This window comes from Dama dama, chromosome 1 (genome assembly GCF_033118175.1).
Source record: "Dama dama isolate Ldn47 chromosome 1, ASM3311817v1, whole genome shotgun sequence".
NCBI classification, from domain to species: Eukaryota; Metazoa; Chordata; class Mammalia; order Artiodactyla; family Cervidae; genus Dama; species Dama dama.
Window position 1 is genome coordinate 25,699,425 of NC_083681.1, and position 22,674 is coordinate 25,722,098.

The window sequence follows — 22,674 nt, forward strand, 5'->3', positions numbered from 1 at the left end:
CTGTTCCTGCCTTTCTATTAAAGAGCTAATTGGTGTGGAAGTGGACAGGTGTAAACATGAGGGTTTTTGTGTCTCATAATTTCAGACCCAGTCATCACCGGGGTGAAATAAATACCCTGGGTTGGTGTCACCCCTCCTGCCTCCTGTTCCATCCTAGCCTTGGCTTTCTCCCGTTCTTTTCTGTTGTTCTTGGCTAAAATTAAACTTGCTTTAAATTTGGAATCTGTGAGTCGTACATGCCCTGCAGCCAGAATGACTGCGCTGCCCTTGAGGATGGAAGGCGGGTGTGGTGGGGGCCACCATCTCCAGGTAGGACTGATGCAAATGAGGGTACAGATAATTGCATGGTCTTCCCCACCTTACCTAGGGCCTCTCTCCATCAACCCCACCATACCCATTCCTTCCTTCTGGTTCATACTCCCTTCAGCCCAGGCAGACACCCCTGGGGTCCAGCCTAAAATGGAGGCCCATTCATAAGAGCAGAGGGGGTACTATTCTTTGACCTGATAAATGATTTCTTTGGGCCACGCCTAATTTATGTGTCTGATTTACATTTGAATGTACAGATTGATTGAAAACAATACCTGTGTAGGATTTACATATTCAATAATTTTTGCCAGTTGCCTATTAACAGCATTATGAAGTTGGTGTTGGACAGGGCCGCTGAGTCGTGAATACCATTTCCTACATGAAGATATGAGGTCAAGGGCAGCAGGTACCTGGCCCCAGGTCACAGAGTCAGGAAGGGCTTCACCTTTGGGTCAGAACCAGGGTCTGCTGACTATATCACTGCATGAGGTGGCAAAACTGATCCTTCTGTGGGCTGGGTCTTTGCTTCTGGGTAGCAGAGCTAAGACACGGAGCCAGAACCAGGGTGTCCTGTTCAGCCCACTAGACAGACATGAGAGGCCCCAAAGATATCAGGTGTCTAGGGTTCACTGGGCATTACTCATTTCCAAGCAACATCTTATTGGAAGCTCTGCATTCAGCCTGGGCTTTCCCCAGCTCTAGTCATCCATTGCTTTGTAGCATGACTTTCCCATCCTGTGACCCCCTGTGCTCTTTGTGATTGCCCCACAACCCCTTATTTATTCTTTTAAAAGAAACAGCTCTTTACTGATTATTATTACTTTATATTTTCTTGGCTGTGCTGTGCGGCATGTGGGAATCTGAGTTCCCCGACTGGGGCTTGAACCTACCCCCTTGCATTGGAGTCTTCATCACTGGACTGCCAGGGATATCTGTCCTTATTTATTGTTGAATGCAACATGCAGCTATTGAGTGCCTACTGTATGCCAGGCCCTGTGATTTATGTTGGGGGATATAATGATGAAGAAAGTGTTTTTGCTTTGGAGGGCTTACCATCTCTTACCATCTACTGGACAGAGCTACATGTCAAAAATAAGTACAACAAAGGGTTTAATAGTTGTGCTGGGATCGTGAGGGCTCAGAGGAAGAAGATGTTCTTGGCACTGAGTCCTAAACAGTGTCTCTCATCCAAGATGCCTTCTCTAGAGTCAGTTTCCTGGAAGAAGTAGCCCAGAGTCGATAAAACAACATCGGCTTGTGTATCGTGCAGAGCGGCTGTGATCTGTGTCCAGGTTGTTCACTGCAGGAGGATGCCCAGCTGAGGGAGAAACAGAGGCTGGAGTCCAGCCGTCTTTCTGTGCCAGAGCTGTGTGCCCAGGCGAGGATCTGTGTTGGGCTAGAGATAGAGGCATTATTTTCTAATTCAGACAAAGGCATCCTCTAGGCTGGCTTTAGTTCTGCTACCACTTCATAGCTAAGAAGCTTTTCCACTTGGGTATCTCATTGGATGCTCTCAGTAGCCACAAGCAGTGTGGCAAAGGATGAACAGATTCTGGTCCAGAGAAGCTGAGTGACTTGCTCTGGGTTGCAAGGCAAGTGAGTGGCTGAGCCAGGACCCACGTGCTTCTCTGGTCTCCCTCGTGTCCTGCTGGCCCTCTGATTTCTGAAGGTCTTTTGCAACCAGTGGCGGCTCCTTGCCTCTCCCCAGTGTATCAGGCCTGAGGTTCCTTCAGCAGCAGAGGAAGGAGCAGTGAGCATCTCAGGGGCTCAGGCATTGAAGGGAGCAGAGTTCTAACGCTGCCGGGCCCCCTTGCTTCACCCTACATCTCGCTGCAGCTAATGAATTGCTAATACAATTTTCTAGATAATTTTATTTCCATAGTCCCACATTTTAATGTGTTTCCAAAAGCTAGCATTTATTTGCTTAATCTCCCAGTGTAATAGAATCTGCCCTGACTCATCATACATGCGAACAATCAGCTAGGCAGAAACTACAGCAAATTGTTTAATAAGTCAAATCTAGTCTCTGGATTTTTAACTTACATGCACCAATAGCTTTTCTTGTGTCTCATCCGTTTCTCACCCACTCCTCCTCCCCCGCCCTTTCATTTTTCCTTTAAAGATATTTTCTATCCTCTCAGCTGCTGGTCTCCAAACAGAAGAATGGGGAGTGGACTGGGGGCCCTCCTTTCTTCATCTCTGAACCTCAGGCAGTGTCATCAGTGAGCAGGGGGAACCCCTGTGCCCTGTGGAATGCCTAGGAAAGAGAGACCACCATGGGGATGCTGTAATAGATCCTTTCCAGGTGGTCACTGCATGACTTTACACTTGTCACCAAGGTGCAGAGCCGATGTCCAGAACTTCAGATGCATGAGGCTTCCTGACTTGAGCCCAGGCTAAGGGTCCTGTCCTGCCATTGCCCTGGGATTCCACTTCACCAGTCCTCCTCTGTCATCCCAGCCCCTACCTTAGACTGGTTCCAACACTCCTCCAGCGGTAGCACAAAAGCTGTCACCTCTGTCCCTGATCTCAGCCACTTTGCCACTGCCATTGGTCCCCACTCAGCCCCCAGGGGCATTGCCTTCATGTACTGGTTGGAACATGCTAGCCCCTGCTCCCTGCATCTTTTCCTGGCACCCCTAAGGAATGAAATCTAACCTGTCCCACCTGGCGATAGGGCCCTCTGCCATCCGACCCCCAATAACTGTCTCTGCTTATCTTCATCCTTGGTGGGGGCGTCTGTCCTCTCTTCCTGCCTGCTTTGACATTTGATTGTGTTGTTTCTAGCTTGGCTCCTGTGCCTGCTCTGGTCCTTAGCTCCTCAGTACACTTCATTTCTTAAAGCCCAAGAAAGAATCTCCAGAGCCCTCTTGGGATCAGCCTGTCTTATCCTCCGGCTGGTGGTTGGCATGTCTGTGTCCTCCACTCGGCCAGGACCCTGTGTCTCTGATTGGTCTCAGCATCCCTCTTGTCACCTAGTACAGTGCCTGCGCTAGGTGATACTCACAGAGTTGACTGAATGGACACGAAATAGGCTCAGGTGACCCTGAGAAGAAGGAGCTGCACAGTGGGGCAGCTCTGGGGCCCCGGGAAGACCTGGAGGGTGAGGCTGCCAGGGTTCTCAGTCTTCTCTGGGCTGGGACTGACCTTCAGATCTCCTCTGGGCTTGGCTTTTTAGGCTCGGGATCTCCTACTGGGAATATGATTCATGTTCCCTCCAACCCAGGCTCCTTCCACACTGGGGATTTTGAAGGATCCATAAGGAGAAACCTGGGCTCTTAAAGGGCATGGCTTGCCCAGGAAGCTTGTTCTCTCTTAGCGATGAAAGGCAGATGTTTGATGTCTGGCTTCATCGGGACTCTCTGTGGGTTGAGGTTCAGGCCAGAGATGGAGCTGATGCTGGGGGCTCGTGGGATGAAGCAGCCGGAGCTGCCATGCCCCTTGGTGTGCTGCAGGTGGACTCCACTCTGGGGAGTGCTGGCCAGGCCAGACTGGACTTTGAGGACTCACTGTCAACCCTTTTCTGCGTCTGCTGGGCAGACCATGCCTCTCACTGTGCCCCCCTCAATCAAATGGAGTGACCACCTCAGTTCTTCTTGCAGAGGCCTCGCTGGCTCCCAGTGGAGTTAGAAGGCTTCAGAGAGTCCTACCTCGTGACTTGGCTTCTAGGGCGCTCCTCCTGGCCTGGGCTGTCTGTTGCTCGGGTGGACCTGGGGTGCATGGGGCCCCCTGAGCCTGCCGGGTTAGAGCTGGCTCGCTGTATCATCATTGTGCCTCTTCTCAGAGAAGCCCAGGCAGATAGAGCAACATTAACCCAACTCTGTGGTTTCTGAAATCAGACAAACTGAGGCATTTATAAATCCCAGCTCCTCTTCTTTCTGACTCTGTGACCTTAGGCAAGTTATTTAACCACTTTGTTTTGCCATTTGTGAAAAGGGGCATGAGTATCCTGCCGGGTACAGTTGCAAGTTTTAAATGAGATGATGGCATCGATAAAGCGCCTAGCACAAGGCCTATAGCGGTTCCCCTTCCCTCTGCTCTTTGAGGCCAGGAGGAAGTTTGTGCCCTTGCTGGTACTCATCTCCCCTGCCCAGCCTTCCCTGGACCCGGATGCAGGCAATGCCCGCAGGTGGGATGGAGCATGGCTACAAGTGTCCTGAGGGGTGGGGATGTAGGGAAATGAGAAGCCATCCTTGCCTTCCGGCTAGTCCATCACAGACCCAGCCAAGACTGGGACTGAGGCAGCCAGAAGAGACCTCTTGTTTGCTGTCTCCACTGATGGAACCCAAAATAGCAGCCAAAGAGCTACCAGCTGGGACTCAGATGGAAGGTTTAGATGCTTCCTCCTGTGCTGCTGAACCCCAGAAAGCCATGGCTCCACAGCAGCACCGCAAAGAGGGTTGACGAACAGAAAATAGCAGCCTGTCTTTGTAGGGCTTTCCTGGTGGCTCAGTGGTAATGAACCTGCCTGCCAATGCAGGAGATGTCAGTTAGATCCTTGGTCAGGAAGATCCCCTGGAGAAGGGAATGACAGCCCACTCCAGGATTCTTGCCTGGGAGATCCCACGGACAGAGGAGCCTGGTGGGCTACAGTCCATGGGGTTGCAGTTAGACACAACTTGGCTACTAAACAGCCACAACTTTGTAGGATATCATGGGGTAACTGCCTCTACTTCTGATCAGCACAGAAAACAACCAGAGTTAAATAAAAATTTCATGTCCCTCATTAGCTTAAAATCTCTTGACAGAGGACTTCCCTGGTGGTCCAGTGGTTAAGACTTTGTTTTCCAATGCAGAGTATATGGGTTCAAATCCTGATTGGAAATCTAATATACCACACTCCTCATGGCCATAATACCAAAACATAAAACAGAAGCAATATTGTAACAAATTCAATAAAGACTTTAAAAATGGTTCACATCAAAAAAAAATCTTAAAAAATAAAATCCCTTGACAGTTGCACGTTGGTCTTGGGATGAAACCTAAAACTCTTACCACGATTTTCAAGACCCCATACAAGCTGGCCCGGCCCACTTGTTTGACCTTCCTCCCTGTTTTCTTTCTCCCTCCCTAGCTGCTCTGTTCTGTCTGATCCTTCTACCTGCTGTGTTTCTCTCCAGTTTACAGATACTATTTTTTCTTCCTGGAATGCTGTCCCCATGTCCCCAGTGTGTTGGGTAACATCTGTGATGAGGGCAGGCACTTTGTACAGTTCTCCATGGCTGCATTCCCAGGGCCAAAAAGAGAGCCCTACTTGTAGTAGATACTAAAATAGTGTTTGTTCAAAGAACGGACCCTTAGGATGTGTGCATTCATGAGTGGAGATGTGGTTAAGAGAATCGGGTTTGTAGCGTCAGGGGAGGATCAGATCCAGGCTGCCTGGCCTTGAATCCCAGCTCCGTTTGCTTGTGAACTCTGCTACTTTGGACAAGTTATTCCATCTCTCTGTGTCTCCTTTTCCTTATCTGAAGGGTGAGGCTGTAGAGGCCTGCTTTTGCAGATGGGATGTTTTAAGTGTTACATTCCAATGATGGCTTTCATCTTCGCTATTGTGGTTCCTCACAAAGGCCCCCGGACACCCCATCTCCTGCCCAGGCTTGGAAAGTCCCTCTGATAGACGGCTTCTTGGTACCCTGCCTTTGACACAGTACTCCAGACAATTGCAGACTCATTTGCTGCCATGATATTTTTGATTAATATCTTTGTTTCTCCCACTAGACTTTAGGTTCCATGAGGATGGGAAGTGAGTGGATTTTATCCACCAGTGGAGCCGTGTACTGGGGGCTCCATCAGCATCACGTGGCCCATGCTGCCTCTGGGTTTGCTGCTGAGCGTGGGGCCGGGGGTGCTGTCCTGCCGCTGGCTCGTGCTCCGGCCCAGCTGAGGCTCTGCCCCGTCTCCCTGCAGGCACGGACATGGCTGTCTTCTGTCTTCTGTGCGGGAAGCGTTTCCAGGCACAGAGCGCGCTCCAGCAGCACATGGAGGTCCACGCGGGCGTGCGCAGCTACATCTGCAGCGAGTGCAACCGCACCTTCCCCAGCCACACCGCCCTGAAACGCCACCTGCGCTCACACACAGGTAGGCTGGCCATGCGCGGGAGGGCGGGGTCCCTGGGAACCGCTGTCCGAACGGTTTACCTACAAACTCATTGATGGGGGAGCCCTTGGCCCTTCTCTGCTCAAGGGTCTGGCGTGCAGGGGCCTCTGAGGTGCAGGCCAGTGTGGACAGCTCTTACCCCGTCACACCGTGGGGACGTTTAGTTCTCAATATCTCTGTGCCCAACAGAGACGGCTCTCATCAGAAATGTAGGCTCATGAGTCCCCCCACCCCAGAAACTTCCATTTAGTGGGCATGGGTGGGATCTAAGACTCAACATGGTTAGTAAGTATTCCCAAAGATTCTGATGCCGGTGCACCTGAAATGAATTCTGAGAAAAATCTGCCTGCTTGGTCTCTGGTTCCCACCACTGGTCCTACTCCACACACACACACACACACACACACACACACACACACACACACACTGTGCCATTGTGCACACACACATATACATACCATGCACACATATTGTGCACACACACATTGTGTAGGCACACACACACTGTGCACACACACATGTTGTACACACACACTGTGCACATACATACTACACACACAATACACACACATTGTGCACACATGCTGTGCACACGTGCACACACTGCACAGTGTGCACACATGCTGTACACACATACATGTACATACACACTGTGCACATACTATACACACATTGTGCACACATGTTGTGCACACACTGCATGCTGTGCACACACACAGCATACATACACACACACACACATTGTGCAGGCACACACACTGCACATGTGCACACACATGCTGTGCACACACATGTTGTACACACACACTGTGCACATACATACGATACACAACACATACACATTGTGCACACACACTGTGCACACATACATGTTGTACATACACACTGTGCACATACTATACACACACATACACACACTGTGCCATTGTGTGCACACACGTATACATACCATGCACACATATTGTGCACACACACATTGTGCAGGCACACACACTGCACATGTGCACACACACATACACACATACACACACACGCTGTGCACATAACGTTTCTGAGGTCAGCCTTGGGCTTTTAAGGGAATGTGGCAGAAGTGGTCCTGCTTATTCCACAGTTAACAGAAGCACATGTTCTGCATTGGGCCTTACCCTGTTTAGGGGAGACAGTGTGGGTGTGTATACTGTGAGCCATGCTTAGCCAGTCACAGATGCTGGGGGAAGAGAGTAGCTGTAAGTCAGGGGTTGGTGGTGGGTACTTGACTCTGAGACCCAAGGGGCATTGGCTTCCTTGCATCATCCCCTAACCCCCAGCAATGTCATAGGTGGCTTGAAGCCTCCCTTTGTCTGACTCTACGTGGATAAAGGATTGCCTGTTTCTAAGTCCACATGTGTCTCTGCTTATGTGTGTTCTGTCCTGGGTTTGTGGCGAGAGGTGGGTGATGGGCCCAGGGAGATAGAGAGGCACATTCTCTTTCTGGGGGTGTAACAGGGTGTGTTGTCCTGGCTGCTGGAGAGGGTATAAAAAAGTCTGCATGCCTCATGACAGACTTGGCAGGACCCTTTCTCACTCTTGGGTCTTGTCACAGCCCCAGGATTAACTGGCAGGCTTTGTTGAATACGGGAGAGGTGGTTATCCATCACAAGCTGGCCTGTCCTGCTGGCCGGAGGCATCCTCACTGAGGAGCCTCCCAGGCTCTCGCCTCTGGATGCCATTCTGTTCAGGGGAGCATGTTGCCTTAGCATAATCAGGTTTGCTTAGAACTTCCTAGATTTGCTGGCTTAGGACAAGGGGAGGTCGCAGAGGGTAAGGCCCAACAAGAAGGGTGGGGGAGGAGAGGATGCTGGCAAGAACTTTCTCTGCAGTGACCGCCTAAGCCTCCCCGGCAGGTATCAGCACCTGCCCCACTGGGTCCCTAAGCTCGGCTTATCGAAGATGGCCAGTTAGCTTTCAGACACTTCTTTTTCATTACTTTTTATTTGTTTCTTTTTGGCTGCGGTGGGGTCTTCGTTGCTGCACGTGGGCCTTCTCTGGTGGCAGCAAGCGGGGGCTGCTCTCTAGCTGTGGCTTCTCATCGCAGTGGGCCCTCTCGTTGCAGAGCATGGGCTCCACAGCCCGTGGGCTCCGTCGTGGTGCACGGGCGCAGTTGCCCTGCAGCACGTGGGGTCTTCCCAGAGCAGGGATCAAACCCATGTCCCCTGCATTGGCAGGAGGATTCTTAACCACTGGACCATCAGGGAAGTCCCCCTTCGGCCACTGCTGAGCATGCTGCTGGGTCCCATCAGCTGGATTCATGGGACCGGGACGATCCCACCCAGGGTCGCCCTGCTCTGCCCATGCTGGCTTCTCAGAGCTCAGATACCGAAGTGTCACGGGTCCCTGTGTCAGTCACGGCGTGGATCCATCGGGAGGGACTATTTCCAGACGTTTTGGAAGAAGTACTTGCTTCATCCAGGAAGCATGAAGCCGTGTGCACTGCTTGTGCACACACAGACCAACACCCATCAATTTCACACCAGCCAGGCCCTGTGCACACAGCCCTCACAGGCCGAGCACACCCCCACACAATGCCTCATTAATATTCTGTTGTTCTTGGCCCATTTGCTGCTGGGGCCGGGTGTTTAGCATCGGCAGCTGTGTTTGGTAGGTTAGTCCAGCCGCGCTCTTGGCATTGATGGATCCCTGATTCACACGGCTCATCATATAATAAACTCTCAGCTGTGTTGGAGGGGTGGTTGAGGGGCTGACAGGATGGGGCTGGGGTGGGGAAGAGGACATTGGGCTTGGCCGGTGCCACGGAAACCAACCAGGTGAGGACGGACCACTGGGGTCACAGGTGCGCTGGGCAGGCCGTTGGGGGCTCTAATTAGTCTCGTTTGTCCTGCACTTAATGTCAAGCTCATTAAAGAGGCTACAGAGTTAATCAACATACCACAAATTGGATTTTGAGTTCTGCAGCCAGTTTTGTGTACATTATGGCAACACTGACACGATTAACTCTCAGGGTGAGGATTTTGAGCCAGGTGCTTCAAAATCCATGTGTGTGTTGGTGTGTATGTGTGTTGGTACGTTGCTGTGTTTTTTCTTCCTAAATGTTTTATCCCTTTCCCTGGACTGCCTCTAGAGATTTCCTATTTAAACTCATTTAATGTGATCCACTTCATAATTAAATTCATAAAAATCTGATCAAACCAACCTCTCTGCCTTAACCCTTTGTTTTTTAAACTCTCCGGGCCCCCTCTAGAGGGGGCAAGATGCAGACAGACGGCGGTGCCCCCCGCCCACCCGCCGAGTGGCTGCCGATGTACAGTTTTAATTACCGGCTCTGGCTGAAGTCTCACGTGGGCCCTGCCTTATTTATTTATTTATATCTTAATGAGGATACTGAATCCTTGATTAAAGTCGTAATCGTTGCCGATTCAGTAAGGAGGGGGGGTTGGATGTCAGACGGTGGTGAGCGCAGACGTCTACACACACACACACACACACACACACACACACACACACACGGTGGTGTGCGGGGCCAGATCAACCCTCACTCTGTTAGATACACAACTAATTAGGACCAGGGTCTGCTTGGGCCTCGTCTCCCCTGGGGTTGGATGAGGCTGGCGGCTGGGGGACCGGGCAGTCTGCACAGCCCCGCAGCAAGAGGGCAGGCAGGTGCGGGGAACCCAGACCTCTGCTCATCCCCAGATCTGCACGTGGAGGGGCTCTCTGAGCCCAGGGCAGGGCCCCTAGGATGGTGGGGACTGGCGTGGAAGGATAGCTCTCCTCTTCGAGTTTCTTCCATCTGATGCCTCAATGGGAGTGTTCCCACCCACCCCTCTACACCCTCGGAGCATCTTACAAGTCTTCCTCCTGCGAGAGAGCCCGCCAGCCAGTGGACCCCAGCATCCTCTCCCCACAGAGCCTTAAAAACCCTTCAGAGCCATCACAAGAGATGAGAATTTATGTGGGTACAAAGGCCTACCTTCGAGAATGGGGAGGTTTGGTTAGAGGCCTGAGGAGGGGAGAGAGAGAAGAGAGTAAAATATCATTTTAAAGAGGAAGTGAAGGCGCAGGCATGCAAGTCTATAACGAGAAGGACAATTTATGCCCAGGCACGAGCGCAGTTTGACATGGGGATAATGAAAAAGCGTAGGTCATTGTGGATGACTTAAACCTTCAGCGGCTGAAGAAAATGTATGAAATGCAGAGGACATTACACGGTTGGCAGCCTCGCACATCTGCAGAGGGACAAGTGAAATACAGTGGGCCATTCTTTACCATAAACTGTGGTTGTTGGAGATGCAGCCCAGAGAAATTGTAATTACAGTGACAAGACGAATCAGCGATATTTAAATATTCATGAACAAAGTCTGGGGTGATCAATCTATCTTTATTGTCTGTGCCTTCACTCCTGTAATAAATAAGTAGCTGAAGTCTTCACCTTTCATCCCCCCTGCCACCGAAGCCCCCACTTTGGGTACAAAGGGAAGGATGGTTAATCCCCACACCCCAGCCTCTGACCTGGTAGGGGACTTCAGGGTGCATTACAAACAGGATGCTGATGGGCATAGCTGCCAGGCCAGGGAAAGGGAAAGGCCGTTCTCCCCCAGTTTCATATACTGACATTTTCTGAGCACCTTGATTGGTTTGACTGTGTGCGATGTACTGAGGCCACAGGGATGAGTGAGGCTTCCTTCTGGCCCTCATGGTGCTTCTGTTCTGTGGGCCCAGTGGGTGTCACAACAGATACAACTCAGCATGTCAGTTAGTATTCGGCTAAGTATTCAGTGTCCAGACCCTGGAACTAGATATGAATCCCAGCTCAGCTCCTTAGTAGTTCTTTGACCTTAGAAACCATGTTTAAGCATCTCTACATATCTCATTTTTCTCATCTGTAAATTGAGAATGATACTATCTTTTTTGTAAGGTTGTTGAAATGATTACATGATATGATCTGTGTGAGGTTCTCAGCGCAATGATGAGCACTCAAGAAACGTGGACCATTTTAATTAGAAAGTGCCATGACAGTTGTACCATTATTGCAAAAGGGACAGAATGCCGGACAGTTCTTCTCTCTAGAGACAGAGGGGAAAGTGACTCAGTCTGCCTGGGCTAGGATAATGGGGGTAGCGCTAAAGGGAAACTTCTGAACCGTGGTGACAGGTGATCTGGGTTTTGACGGGTGACTAGGAGTTCATCAAGAAGAGAGTATCATATAGAAAGAACACCTGCATGAGACTGTGGAGGAGGGGAAAGCAGAGCAACTGAGAACACTGGAGGGATGTTTTGAGAGGAGTGGAGTCAGGCTGGAATGGCTTGCACCCTTGACCTAGAAGAAAAGGAGCTGGGAGCAGGGTCTAGAAGCCCTGGGTCTGCTCTACCTGCTGGGCACCTGCTTTCTGGGGGCTCTGTCCTCCCTGAGTGAGATGGGCTCTCTTTTCCCGGGACGAGCCCTTGAGGCATGGATGGCCGTGGGGCTGTGCGCGCTCCCTGTTAATGCTAAGGGGCTGGCAGGGGTGCGGGCTCCTCAATCATCTCTGCAGGGGGTGGGTACAAGCAGTCTAGACCTTCTGGTGCTCTGATCCTGCCCTGGTGTCCCCTAAAGAGAGGGCGGGCAGAGGCGAGGGCCTGATGCAGCCCCTTGTCCCCACAGGCGACCACCCATACGAGTGTGAGTTCTGCGGCAGCTGCTTCCGGGATGAGAGCACACTCAAGAGCCACAAGCGCATCCACACGGGCGAGAAGCCCTACGAGTGCAATGGCTGCGGGAAGAAGTTCAGCCTCAAGCACCAGCTGGAGACGCACTATCGAGTGCATACAGGTACCGGGGACAGACAGCCGGCTCCGGCCTGGGGGCGGGCAGATGGGTCCCCAGAGGAGCCCAGGCGAGGATGGTCCCAGGCTGAAGCGGGGTGGAACGGCTCCTGTTAAGGCTTAGTATGGTGCCCTGAGTCCCACTACCTCCTGGACAGGGCGAGGCAGACATTGCTAATCGATCACACTTTCCGGGAGCCCAGAGCAGCCTTCCAGGCAGCCATACCAATAGCTAGCAGATGATGTCCATTCATGAATCCTTAATTAGGGTTCACTTGCCTGATTAGCAGAAAATGAAGGCCAGGATTATTTCCTATGACTTGAGGGTTAGAATAAGACCCCAGGGGACTGTAAGTTAGGATTTATGATGAGGGTTGGGAAAAATCGTAAGTTCGATTGAGTTCCAAGATTAGAAAAGCCAATGTTTTTTACTAACCCCTCCACGTGTGTAATGTTGTACCATTTCAGAGGGCCTTCCCCTTCCTTTTTACATGAATGTGAGCAACTGTTTCCTTAGGGCCTGAGGACAGAACAGGTGGAAGTGGTCCTGATGTCCAGCGCTGCCAGAGCTGGGGGCAGTGGGAAGCTGGAGCCGGCCCCAGCCTGCCTGGGAGAGCCACAATTCAGATGTCTTTCCAGCTCCCCCACCGTGTTCATTGTTACCACCTTGTTTGCTTAAAATCGGCCACGTGGGAGTATTCACAGCATGACCGCTGGCAAACACTACAAAATCAGGGCTTTGTGGAGAGCCCGATGTAAACACTTAGCACCAGCACGCTGCTGGGTTGGAGGGTAGATATTCAGAAGGACTTCCTCTGAGGATAAGAAGTGGTGGAAGGTAGTGGAATGTGGCCAAAAAGAAAGCTTCCCCTGATCAGGGGAAATAGCTGCCTGAGCAGAGTTAGAAGGGAGAGGTGATTCCACTGCAGGGGAGGGTGTGAGTTCCTGGGAGGGGAGGTGGATGGAGGGGGTAGTAAGCACAGGATGTGTGTTGTCACAGGTCTGTGTTGGACCACACAGAGAGGATTGGGTGGTCGTTGCTGACAACTGCAGTGACCCCCAGGATTTCACACAACCTCAGGGGCTTCCTTAGCCCCTTGTGGGAGATATGACCTGGCGGGCGGATCATTAAATGCATTGGCACTGACTATCGTAAATAGCTGGTCGATAGTTAGATCACTTTGGCTGTTCATTACTTCGTTATTTGCAGGGGCCTCTGCACGGAGGAGTATCGATAGCGAGATGGCTGGCCAGTTAATTACTGTATCGAAACAAGGTTCTCCTGCGTCCTCTGCTCAGCTCCAGGGGACTGTAACAGAGGGGTGGGTGCTCACAGCTAGGACGTGGGCCACGGGCCTCCCAGGGTGGCTGTCCTCTCCCATTCTAGCTCGAGAGGGAAAGCAGGGTCCAGGGCATATTCTTCGAGTCTTAGAAGAGGAGCCATCCCCAGGGGTAGCATGCTTGCTGTACTGGGGTCCCTCACTTTCACCACCCCCTGCTCTCCACCATCTGTAGCCCTGAAAGAATTCTATCCCCTTGCTTCCCTAGAAGGAGCTGTGTGCTAAAGAGCCATCCCTAAGGACTTTAGAGGCTTTAAGAGCACTTTTCTAGACTTTCGTTTCCTCTCAGGAAGGGGAGAGTCCACCCGCTAGAGAGAGTAAGTCCAGGGGCTGGAGCTGGCCCACACATGACCACTACCTCTGTGTGGCTATTTATTGGGTTGGCCAAAAAGTTCATTCAGGGTCCCAATACCCAAGACTTCCCTTGTGACTCAGCTGGAAAAGAATCTGCCTGCAGTGTGGGAGACCTGGGTTGGGAAGATCCCCTAGAGAAAGGAAAGGCTACCCACTCCTGTATTCTGGCCTGGAGAAATCCATGGACTGTACAGTCTGTGGGGTCTCAAAGAGTTGGACACGACCGAGTGACTTTTGCACACATACACACGCACACACACAATACATTAGTTACGGTGAACAAGATTAAGAATGTAATATACTGGAAACTAACACACCATTGTAAATCAACTACACTTCAATTAAAAACCCAAAAGAACATAGGGTCGCAGTTGCACGGGCCACATTTCAGGCACTTGGGAGCCAGCTGTGACTCGTGGCCGCCACCCTGGGTGGTGCACCCATCACCGTGGAAAAGTGCCGACCCAGAGGGACTGAACGTCTCCAGCAAGCCTGAGTGGGGGTGCTCACAGCCCTCTCCCTCTCTCCTGGCTTCTCCTGCCCCCCCTCCCCCCACAGGTGAGAAGCCCTTTGAGTGCAAGCTGTGTCACCAGCGCTCCCGGGACTACTCGGCCATGATCAAGCACCTGCGAACGCATAACGGCGCGTCGCCCTACCAGTGCACCATCTGCACGGAGTACTGCCCCAGCCTGTCCTCCATGCAGAAGCACATGAAGGGCCACAAGCCCGAGGAGATCCCGCCCGACTGGAGGATAGAGAAGACTTACCTCTACCTGTGCTACGTGTGAGGCCGGCCTGTGGCCGCGGCGGGGGAGCGAGGAGCAGGAGGAGAAGAGATGGAGCTGGGTGGAGTCCAGGAGGACCGTGCAGGGGAAGAAAAAAAAAAAAAACAAAAACACAGCAAAAAACAAAAAGCAAACAAACATAAAAAAGCAGAAAGGAAAAAGAGAGAAAGGAGGAGAAGGAAGTCTCGGAGCTGTCTGGCTCTGGTTCTGTCTGGGGCTCCAGGTGACCCGGATGCCTTGCTCAGCCCCTCCACCCAGGCTGGGGGTCGGCCTGCTCTTTTTGGGTGGGGGTGGAGGCAGGGGTTTGTTGAGCTCAGATGGTGGGATGTTTCCTTCTTCCCTACACCCAGATCCTCCTTTTGTGTCCGGAAATAGAGACTAGGAAGGGGCTGAGGGACCCTCTGGTCAGAGTCAGACCATCCCTGCCTGCCATCCTCTCACTGAGTCCTTGGAAGGTGCGGGGCTGAAGGATGGGTGGGGGTGCTCCAGGGGCGCGGGCTGCAGAGGGTGGGGCTGGGCTGGGTCACTGGTTGACACTCACAACGGCAGCTCTAGTTTGCTGGGGGGCACATTGGGGTGGGGAGGGGTCCTCCCGCCCTGCCCACTGCTCAGTTCGTGTGTTGCTTTCTTCCTCCACCACACCCAGGGGTCCCTTCACAGTCTTTCAGGAGCCTTGGGGCCCGCTCCCCGGCTCCCCTTGACTCCTGTCCTCCCCCACCCCCCCATGGATCGGAGTGTCTCCTGCCTCCTCCAGCTCCCTGCTGGAGAAGCTGGGTCTGACTCAAGAGCCCCCTCCCCTGCAACTTGCACCCTTTCGCTTCCTGAAAAAAAATGCAGACAAATTCAGTGGAATAGCCCATCCCGGTCCAGCCATCCTGAGCAAGATTCCTGCTGAGCTGCTTTTGCTTCCAAAATGGAAAAATGTAACAACTAAATACGTGCTGTCCCAGCAAACAAACACAGCCCCTAGGAGGAGGGTTCGGTCCCTGAAAGGGCTCGTTGGCCCGTGGAGGGATGTGACGTCATTCTCCAGAGGTGCCCTACACCTGGAGCGGGGGGACCCCTGTCCTGGGAGGGAGTTAGGGAGCCGTGCTGGGGACCCTTGGAACTCAGGGGGCCCCCCAGGCCTGGTGCTCTCTGCGGGGAGAGCCAAGTCCAGAGGGCTGTGCAGAATTCCTGACTCCCAGGGGCCCCCAGGCCGCCGAGAGGAGGAGTTGAAAGCGCTTTGCCTTGCGTTCCGTTTTGCTTCTTTTCTGTGTCCTCTGTTCACCTGTTAGCACATTGTACTTGAATTACCTCAGTTTTTTGTGACCTCATGAGCTTTTTTGACCCCTGTATCTCTGTTTTGGTTGGGGGTTGGAGGAATGGGGAGAGTGTTCTTTTCAGTTTCTTGTGTAAATTAATAGCTGGTTTAATAGACTTCAGCTGGCCAAGGCCCTCCCCATCCCCTCAGACGAGCCTCCCAGATGGAGGGAGCCGTGCAGAAGGAGCTGAGTACTCAGGATCTGAATGGGAGGCCGGGGCAGGAGGTGGGTGCCCGCCGGGGGACGGGGTGCAGGGGGCCACCGCAGGCCCGCAGCTGGCTCCGACCGGGCATGACATCACCAGGCCTCAAACACTCTGGAGCGGATCCCACCTTTCTTACAGTTTGCTGGGTCCTCCGGGTCTGGGGGCCTGTGTTCTTCAAATCCTTTTTCACGCGTGTGGCCCTATCTCCGTGTGCATTATCACTGCCAAAACTGGCCTCTGGTCTCTCTGCAGGGCTGGTTGGGGATGAGACGGCCCGTGTGTTGTTGCAATGGGGCGGGGGTGTTGTTTTTCTCAAAGCTACCTCTTACGTTTGTCCAGTTCTTTTGTCCCCTTCACGCCTCCCCTCTGCTGCTCTGTGTCCCCTCCCCACTTCGCCCCAGCCTCCTCTCCCTGAAGTTTTGGAAAGCACATTTGCAATATTTGTGTTCGCTTTGAGACGGGTTTTCCGTTTCATCTCATGCTTTATTTGTAAGAGTTGTTTGTGGTTTTGTTGTTTTGTTTTTTTTTCTTCTTTCTCTGAGAAAATTGTGGCTGCGTTTTTATCTTTAGGTTTTAAAAAGGGGTTTAGGGAAGTGGTTTGGGGGAGAAGGGTTGTGAGGCATACAGGGAAGTCGGAGGGGTGCGTGCTGCTGTGACCACCCCCTGATCCTGGGCCCCGTCCCTTCTGTTCTCCCCTGCAATCTCGCCCACCAAATCTGAAGGCCTTAAACGTGGTGTGTTGGGGGGATACGGATTGGGAGGACTGTGTCACTAGACCATTGACTGGGGGTGATAAAGTAGGGAAGATGCTGTTTTGCAACTATAATGATGATACAGTGCTTTGGAAAGGAAAAAAAGTTAAACTTGAAATATGTAACTAGAACAGTTGTCTTGTTTATAATGTGAAAAGAGTGGAATCATTGGGGGAGGGGCAGTCCATAAGAAATCTGTGTGCACTATTGCGGCCTCCCCCAGTCCTGGAAGAAGGGGGGACAGGCTGGCCCTCAGGGGATCTATAAATCCCAGAAAACAGTGTTTGAACAGCAAGATATCATTCACCTTAGGTGGGGAAGGGAAAAAGTAAAAAATCAAACTATTCCATAGGCCCAGCTGACCCCTCTCCCTCTCCCCTTACCCTTCCCACACAGCCTGGGTCTCCTCCCCTGTTCATAAAAGCTGAGAGGGTTGAGCTAATATTTACAAATTGTAATATTTTTGTAATATTTGTTAGTTCCTTCATCAGTTCTACCAGACCTTGCCCTTTTCCTTTTGTAATGTGAATAGGAAAAAAAAAAAAAAAGACAAAAAAATTCACCACCACCACCACCAAAATGTCCCTTTGTACATGCGTGTGTGTGTGTGTGCTTATTGTGTGCGGTTGTGTGTTCAGTCATGCAGTATTGTCGTAATCTGGTGTTGCAGCGCTGGATGGTACTTAATCAGCCCCTGCCAGCCCCCACCATCCCAGAGGGATCCTGGCCGCGAGATGGGGAGAGAGAGGGTGTGGGCGTGGGGTCTCTGAAGGATGCTGAGCAGGGAGATCTCTGTACCCGGCTCTCCCCTCCTTCCACGAAGCCCCAGACTCCCTGAAGAGACTCCAGCATGCCTCTTGCCCCAGCTTCCTGCTCACACAGACAATAAGGATGCTGACCTTGCCAAGGTGGTCGGGCCTGATGGCCAAGGTGAAGGTCAGAGGTGATCTGGAGGCTTTAGACGTGTCTGCACAAAGAGGGCCAAGGAGACGAGGAGGGTGGAGGCCACGCTCTGCCCAGGTGAGACCCCAGTGCTCTCACTGCCCTCTTCTCTGCCACCTGGCTCCTTGGGCACCCCTTGCCTCTGGCTGTGGTACTGCTGACAGCCTGACTTGCTACTGCCTTACCCAGCACAGTGAGCTTGTCCAGTCTGGGAAGTCCACGTGGACTAACAGTCCCTTTCCCGTGTTCAGCTCCTATAACTGTGCCCCCTTAATGCTTTTGGTGACATTTCCCCCCTCACTCATCCGCTCTTTCCCTGTTCACTCCTTCACTCATTCAAAGCATTAAAATCCTATGTGTATATAGGATAGACAAATATATAGAGAGATATATATATAGCAAGAGAGAGATATAAAATAGTAAATATCATTGCTGCTTTGGGCTGCTTTGGAGGAGGCCACGAATACGGGGAAGGGAAATGTGGGGTGTAGGGGTGGGGAGGGAGGCTGGGGGACCCAGTGATTCAGTACAATCCAGGGATGCAACGCGGGCTTGTTTAATCTTTGTGCCTGAACAGTTTTTCCATGTGTAGAAAAGAAAACAAAAAAAAAGGAAAAAAAAGAAAAAAAAACTGCTGCAATTTTTCACAAGTGTATGGTACCCTTCTGGATGCTATTGGTACAACCGGCTGCTGGGGTGTCAAGGCCTTGGAAGGACAGAGCTGATTGGTTCACCTCCTTACAGGGGAGTGAACAGTGGTGGGGGGCAGCCTTCTGACTCCCGGGGGTGCTGGGGGAGATTGGTGACCAGTTCCCTGCAAACCCCATGAAGGCAAAAGCTGGGGGCAATGGATGTTAAGACAGAAAAGTGGAAAGCGAGCAGACCGTTCATTTTTTCCTAGGCCTATGTCAAATCTGTTTTCCCCCTCCTGTCTTTTTCCCCTCCATCTCGGAGCTCCGCTGGTGGCACTTAACCTGATATTTCAGTAGGAGGGGAAAAAGGCCAGACCAGGCCTATACGGTGGGACTGCTGGGTGGAGGGGAAAGGCACAGCCAACCAGGAAAAAGGTGTGCAAGACAGACCAGGGGAGCTGGGTCAGGGGAAGAGGGCTGGGGGAGAGGGCCTTCAGGCCCCGCAGCCCTGCCTTCCTGGGTCCTTGGCATCCCACTTTGCAGACAGGGTACCGGCCTCCTGGTGTGTGTCATAGGAGTTGTTCACATAGTGTTATGCATGATCTTTGTGAGGTTAAGACGCCGTGGTGGTGCACCATGACATCCGACCCATATATATAAAGATAAATATATATATATATGTATGTAAATTATAGCACTGAGGGCTTGCCGCCCTGCTGGACCAAGCAAAACTAAGCCTTTTGGTTTGGGTATTATGTTTTGTTTTGTTACTTGTTTTTTTTTTTTTTTTTTTTGTGGCTTGTCTTCTGTCGTGACAGCACAAGTGCCAGTCCGATCGCGCTGTATTACAGAATAGTGTTTTTAATTAATTGATGTTCTAGTTCATGTCTACCTCAGCACCTCCTCTTAGCCTACTTTTAGGAGGTTGCCCAATTTTGTTTCTTCAATTTTACTGGTTACTTTTTGTACAAATCTCTCTCCCCCCCTTCTCCTCTGTTCCCCACTCCTCTCCCCTCCCTCCCTCCGACCCTTTCCCCTTCCTTCCCCTCTCACTTCTGTTTGTTTCACTTTCTCTCTCACTCTCCCCTTCTTGCCCGCCTCTGGCCCCACCCAGCCCTGAGACTCCCACGTTGTGCTTGCCAGCCCCTATCTGTTCTAAGCCCGAAGCAGTTCACCCGAACTTGTGCGGTCCTGGTTGCAGCTTGCCGCATCTGCCTTCGTTTCGTGTAGATGGACGCGTTTCTTTGTAATTTCAGTGTTTCTGACGAGATTTAAAAAGAAAAAGGAAAAAAAAAAAATGAATTTACTGCTGCAGGTTTTTTTCTCTCTCCATGTGTCACTAAGTGAAGTTTGTGCCTTCTATAGCAAAGAGAATATTTTTTACATCCTACTAACAGTAGATTTTTTTGTAGTGAACATTTTTTGTATTTTTATTTATAAGTCTCATAAGAAAAATAGCAATGTTCAGTTGTATACCTTGAATCTGCAGTTAGAAGAGAATAAAGTTAATTCAGTTGTCTCTGGCTTGAAGTGTCCCCCCTTTTTTAAAATGTGCTTTGCCTTTTCTGTCTTCCTGGGTGGGGAGGAACTGAGATCTCTGTCTGGGGATGGGAAAGAGGGTGCATTACACCTCAGCCTCATGTGTGTGGCCCTTTTATGCATATTTGAGAGGCTCATACCCACCTCAAGACATACTTAACCTGATAAGTTTTCGTTTAAAAAATAGCATTAAATACACAAATAGCATTTGGCCCTTGGTACGGTATGTGAAGCAGGTTTCCTGCGTGGCTCAGTGGGTAAAGAATCTGCTTGCAGTGCAGGAGACGCAGGTTTGATCCCTGGGTCAGGAAGACTCCTCTGGAGGAGGGTAGGTCAACCCACTCCAGTATTCTTGCCTGGAGAATCCCATGGACAGAGGAGCCTGGCAGGCTACAATCCATAGGGTCTCAAAGAGTCAGATACGACTGAAGAGGCTGAGCACACAGGATGTGTGAAGCAGTTATTTGTCCATTAATCGCTTCAGCATAAATGTTCATCCGGTAATTTGCACAGTTATTGTCATAAACCTTGGGAATACAGTGAGAAGGGAGTAGACAGACCTCTCCCCTCAGGAACCAATATTCTAAGCTGCGGGGTTGGAATGTTCTTAGATTATAACTTGTCCTCATCCCACAGCTGGTGAGTGGCAGGGTCACAACCTGCATCTAGAACTCTCCGTTCCAAATCAGGTTCCTTTTTCCTGAAGCCAGAAGCAGGGGGACTCCTGTCTGGTCTTAGAGACATCTACTTTTTGCTCACAGCCAAGTGAGTTTCATCTGTTTCTCAACAAGAAGCTGCCCCCCAGTTAAAGGTCCCTCGGTCTGGCAGCCGGGCCTAGTGGAGAAAGGAGTTTGGAGCTGGCGGGGCGGGGCGGGGGGTGGGGGGACACAAGCCCAGCATCACCACTTGCAGAATAAAGCCTTTGTACAAACTGGGATGGCATGGCTCCTCCCACGCTGCCCTGTCTCAGGGTCTGTCTGCTTTCCTCTCCTCGGGGATAGGAGCGTTTGCCCCGTGGGTAAGTGTAAGCCAGAAAGCCAACGTCACCCAGTCCCAGACACACTGGCTCAACACCTCTGCCCAAGGCCATCTACCTGCCTGACGCTGACCAGAATAATGAGGAGGAGAATCCGTCTGGTCACGAAGACCTAGCTAAGAACACAGCAGCCCGCCCCCCTGGGTGTGCTGGCCTGGCCTCCAGCGGCATCCTGGGCCTCACCGGGAAGCATCCTCCGTGTGACGCTTTCCCAGCACCAGCCGGGCAGCGGGGCCTGATCTCCGGCCTCACGTGCCAGCTCTGGGCGCCGTCCTTTCCACCCCCCCCCCCCCCCCCCGGTGCTGTGTCTGTGTGACCCTGGGGCTGTGAGCTGCAAACCACCTGGAGCTACTACACTCAGCTGCCTGGGTGGGTGGCAGCCACTCTGCGGGTGGCTGCTCTGTCCGTCTGTCCTTCCTCCTCTCCCGGCCTCTGTGCTCCGCTCTGGTCGTTTTCCTTCACCTCCTCGTCTCTCTTTCCCTCTCCCCAAGTCCTTCTCCCCTCTCCCCTTCTCTCTCTGTCTCTCCTTTCTCTTGAGGTTCCTTTGGGCCCCATACTGCCTTCCCTTCCCGTGTTTCTCATATTGGAAAACAACCCTTTGCCCCTTGATTCCGAGCCCCTGCCCCGTTCCTCGGAGCCCTTCCTTGGGCTGGGCCTTTCTTCTTCAGGTCCCTGCTCATTCCCATGCCCCCCCCACCCCCCATCCCCCAGCATCCCTGCCCCTCCCCCACACTCCCTCCTCCCTCCTCCCCTCCAGGCCTCAGCGTTCTCTTGACAGATGGGAGGGCAGTGAGCGCTCCCTCTTTAAAACAACATTTAATCGCCGTTTTCTGTTCTCGGACATCAAAGCTGGGGCTTAGGCGCTGTGCTGGGGTCGCGGTGCGCGGGCTCTGGGGGAGAGGAGGTGAGTGAATAGGGCCGGACTGAATGGGCTTTGTGTGGCCGCTGGGGTCTGCCTGCTTTACATGCTCTTTGACCCAGATATGATCTCATGGAGAGAAAGGGGCCCTGGCCGTGGCCAGCCTGAAAACGCTCCATGGCCTGACTCAACCCCCTTGCCCCACCCCCCCGCCCCAGCCTTCCCTCCCCAGGACAGGGGGCCGCCCGCCCGCCCGCCTGTGGCCAGCCCAGGTGCAGCCGCCCTCGGCTCCAGCTTTCAGCCCGGGGCCACCTCCTCCAGGACCGGACTTGCCCAGAGGAGCTCCGCTGGGCTCAGAAGAGGGGCTGGGCTGCTGGTAGGGCGGGCCGGGGTCTCCGTTCCTCCTGACTGTGTCTCCGAGGACATTAGGTGGGAGCCGGCCCCTCCCTGCACACAGGCACACTGCCCCTTCTTGGTTGAGGCCGCTGGTTTTCGGGTGGGTGCTGGGGTCACACGGATCAACCTTAATGGCTCTCCTTTCAGCCGCTCCGAGGGGCCCCCCTCCCGCCAGAGGTCGGAGCGCCAGGCGGCAGAGCCAGCAGAGCCTTGCTGAAGACTCAGGTTGTGGCAGGGCAGCAGACAGAACTGTCCTGCTGAGTCCGAGGCCAGGGCGTTCTCTACCCTGGTCCACATTGCTGGGGCTTCTGCCTGGCCGCTCCAGG

At 52.4% G+C, this 22,674-nt stretch overlaps 1 protein-coding gene across 2 annotated transcripts in view; it reads left to right on the forward strand.

Annotated features, from left to right (window-relative positions):
• The window catches only part of ZBTB16 (zinc finger and BTB domain containing 16), a 199,740-nt gene extending 179,697 nt beyond the window's left edge, over positions 1-20,043 (forward strand). For both annotated transcript variants that reach the window (XM_061144951.1, XM_061144960.1), the window contains exons 5-7: positions 6,217-6,387; positions 12,044-12,211; positions 14,457-20,043. In XM_061144951.1, the coding sequence (XP_061000934.1) occupies positions 6,217-6,387; positions 12,044-12,211; positions 14,457-14,686 (569 nt within the window). In that variant the 3' untranslated portion in view covers positions 14,687-20,043. The remainder of the gene's footprint in view (positions 1-6,216; positions 6,388-12,043; positions 12,212-14,456) is intronic.
• The last annotated feature ends 2,631 nt before the right edge of the window (positions 20,044-22,674 follow it).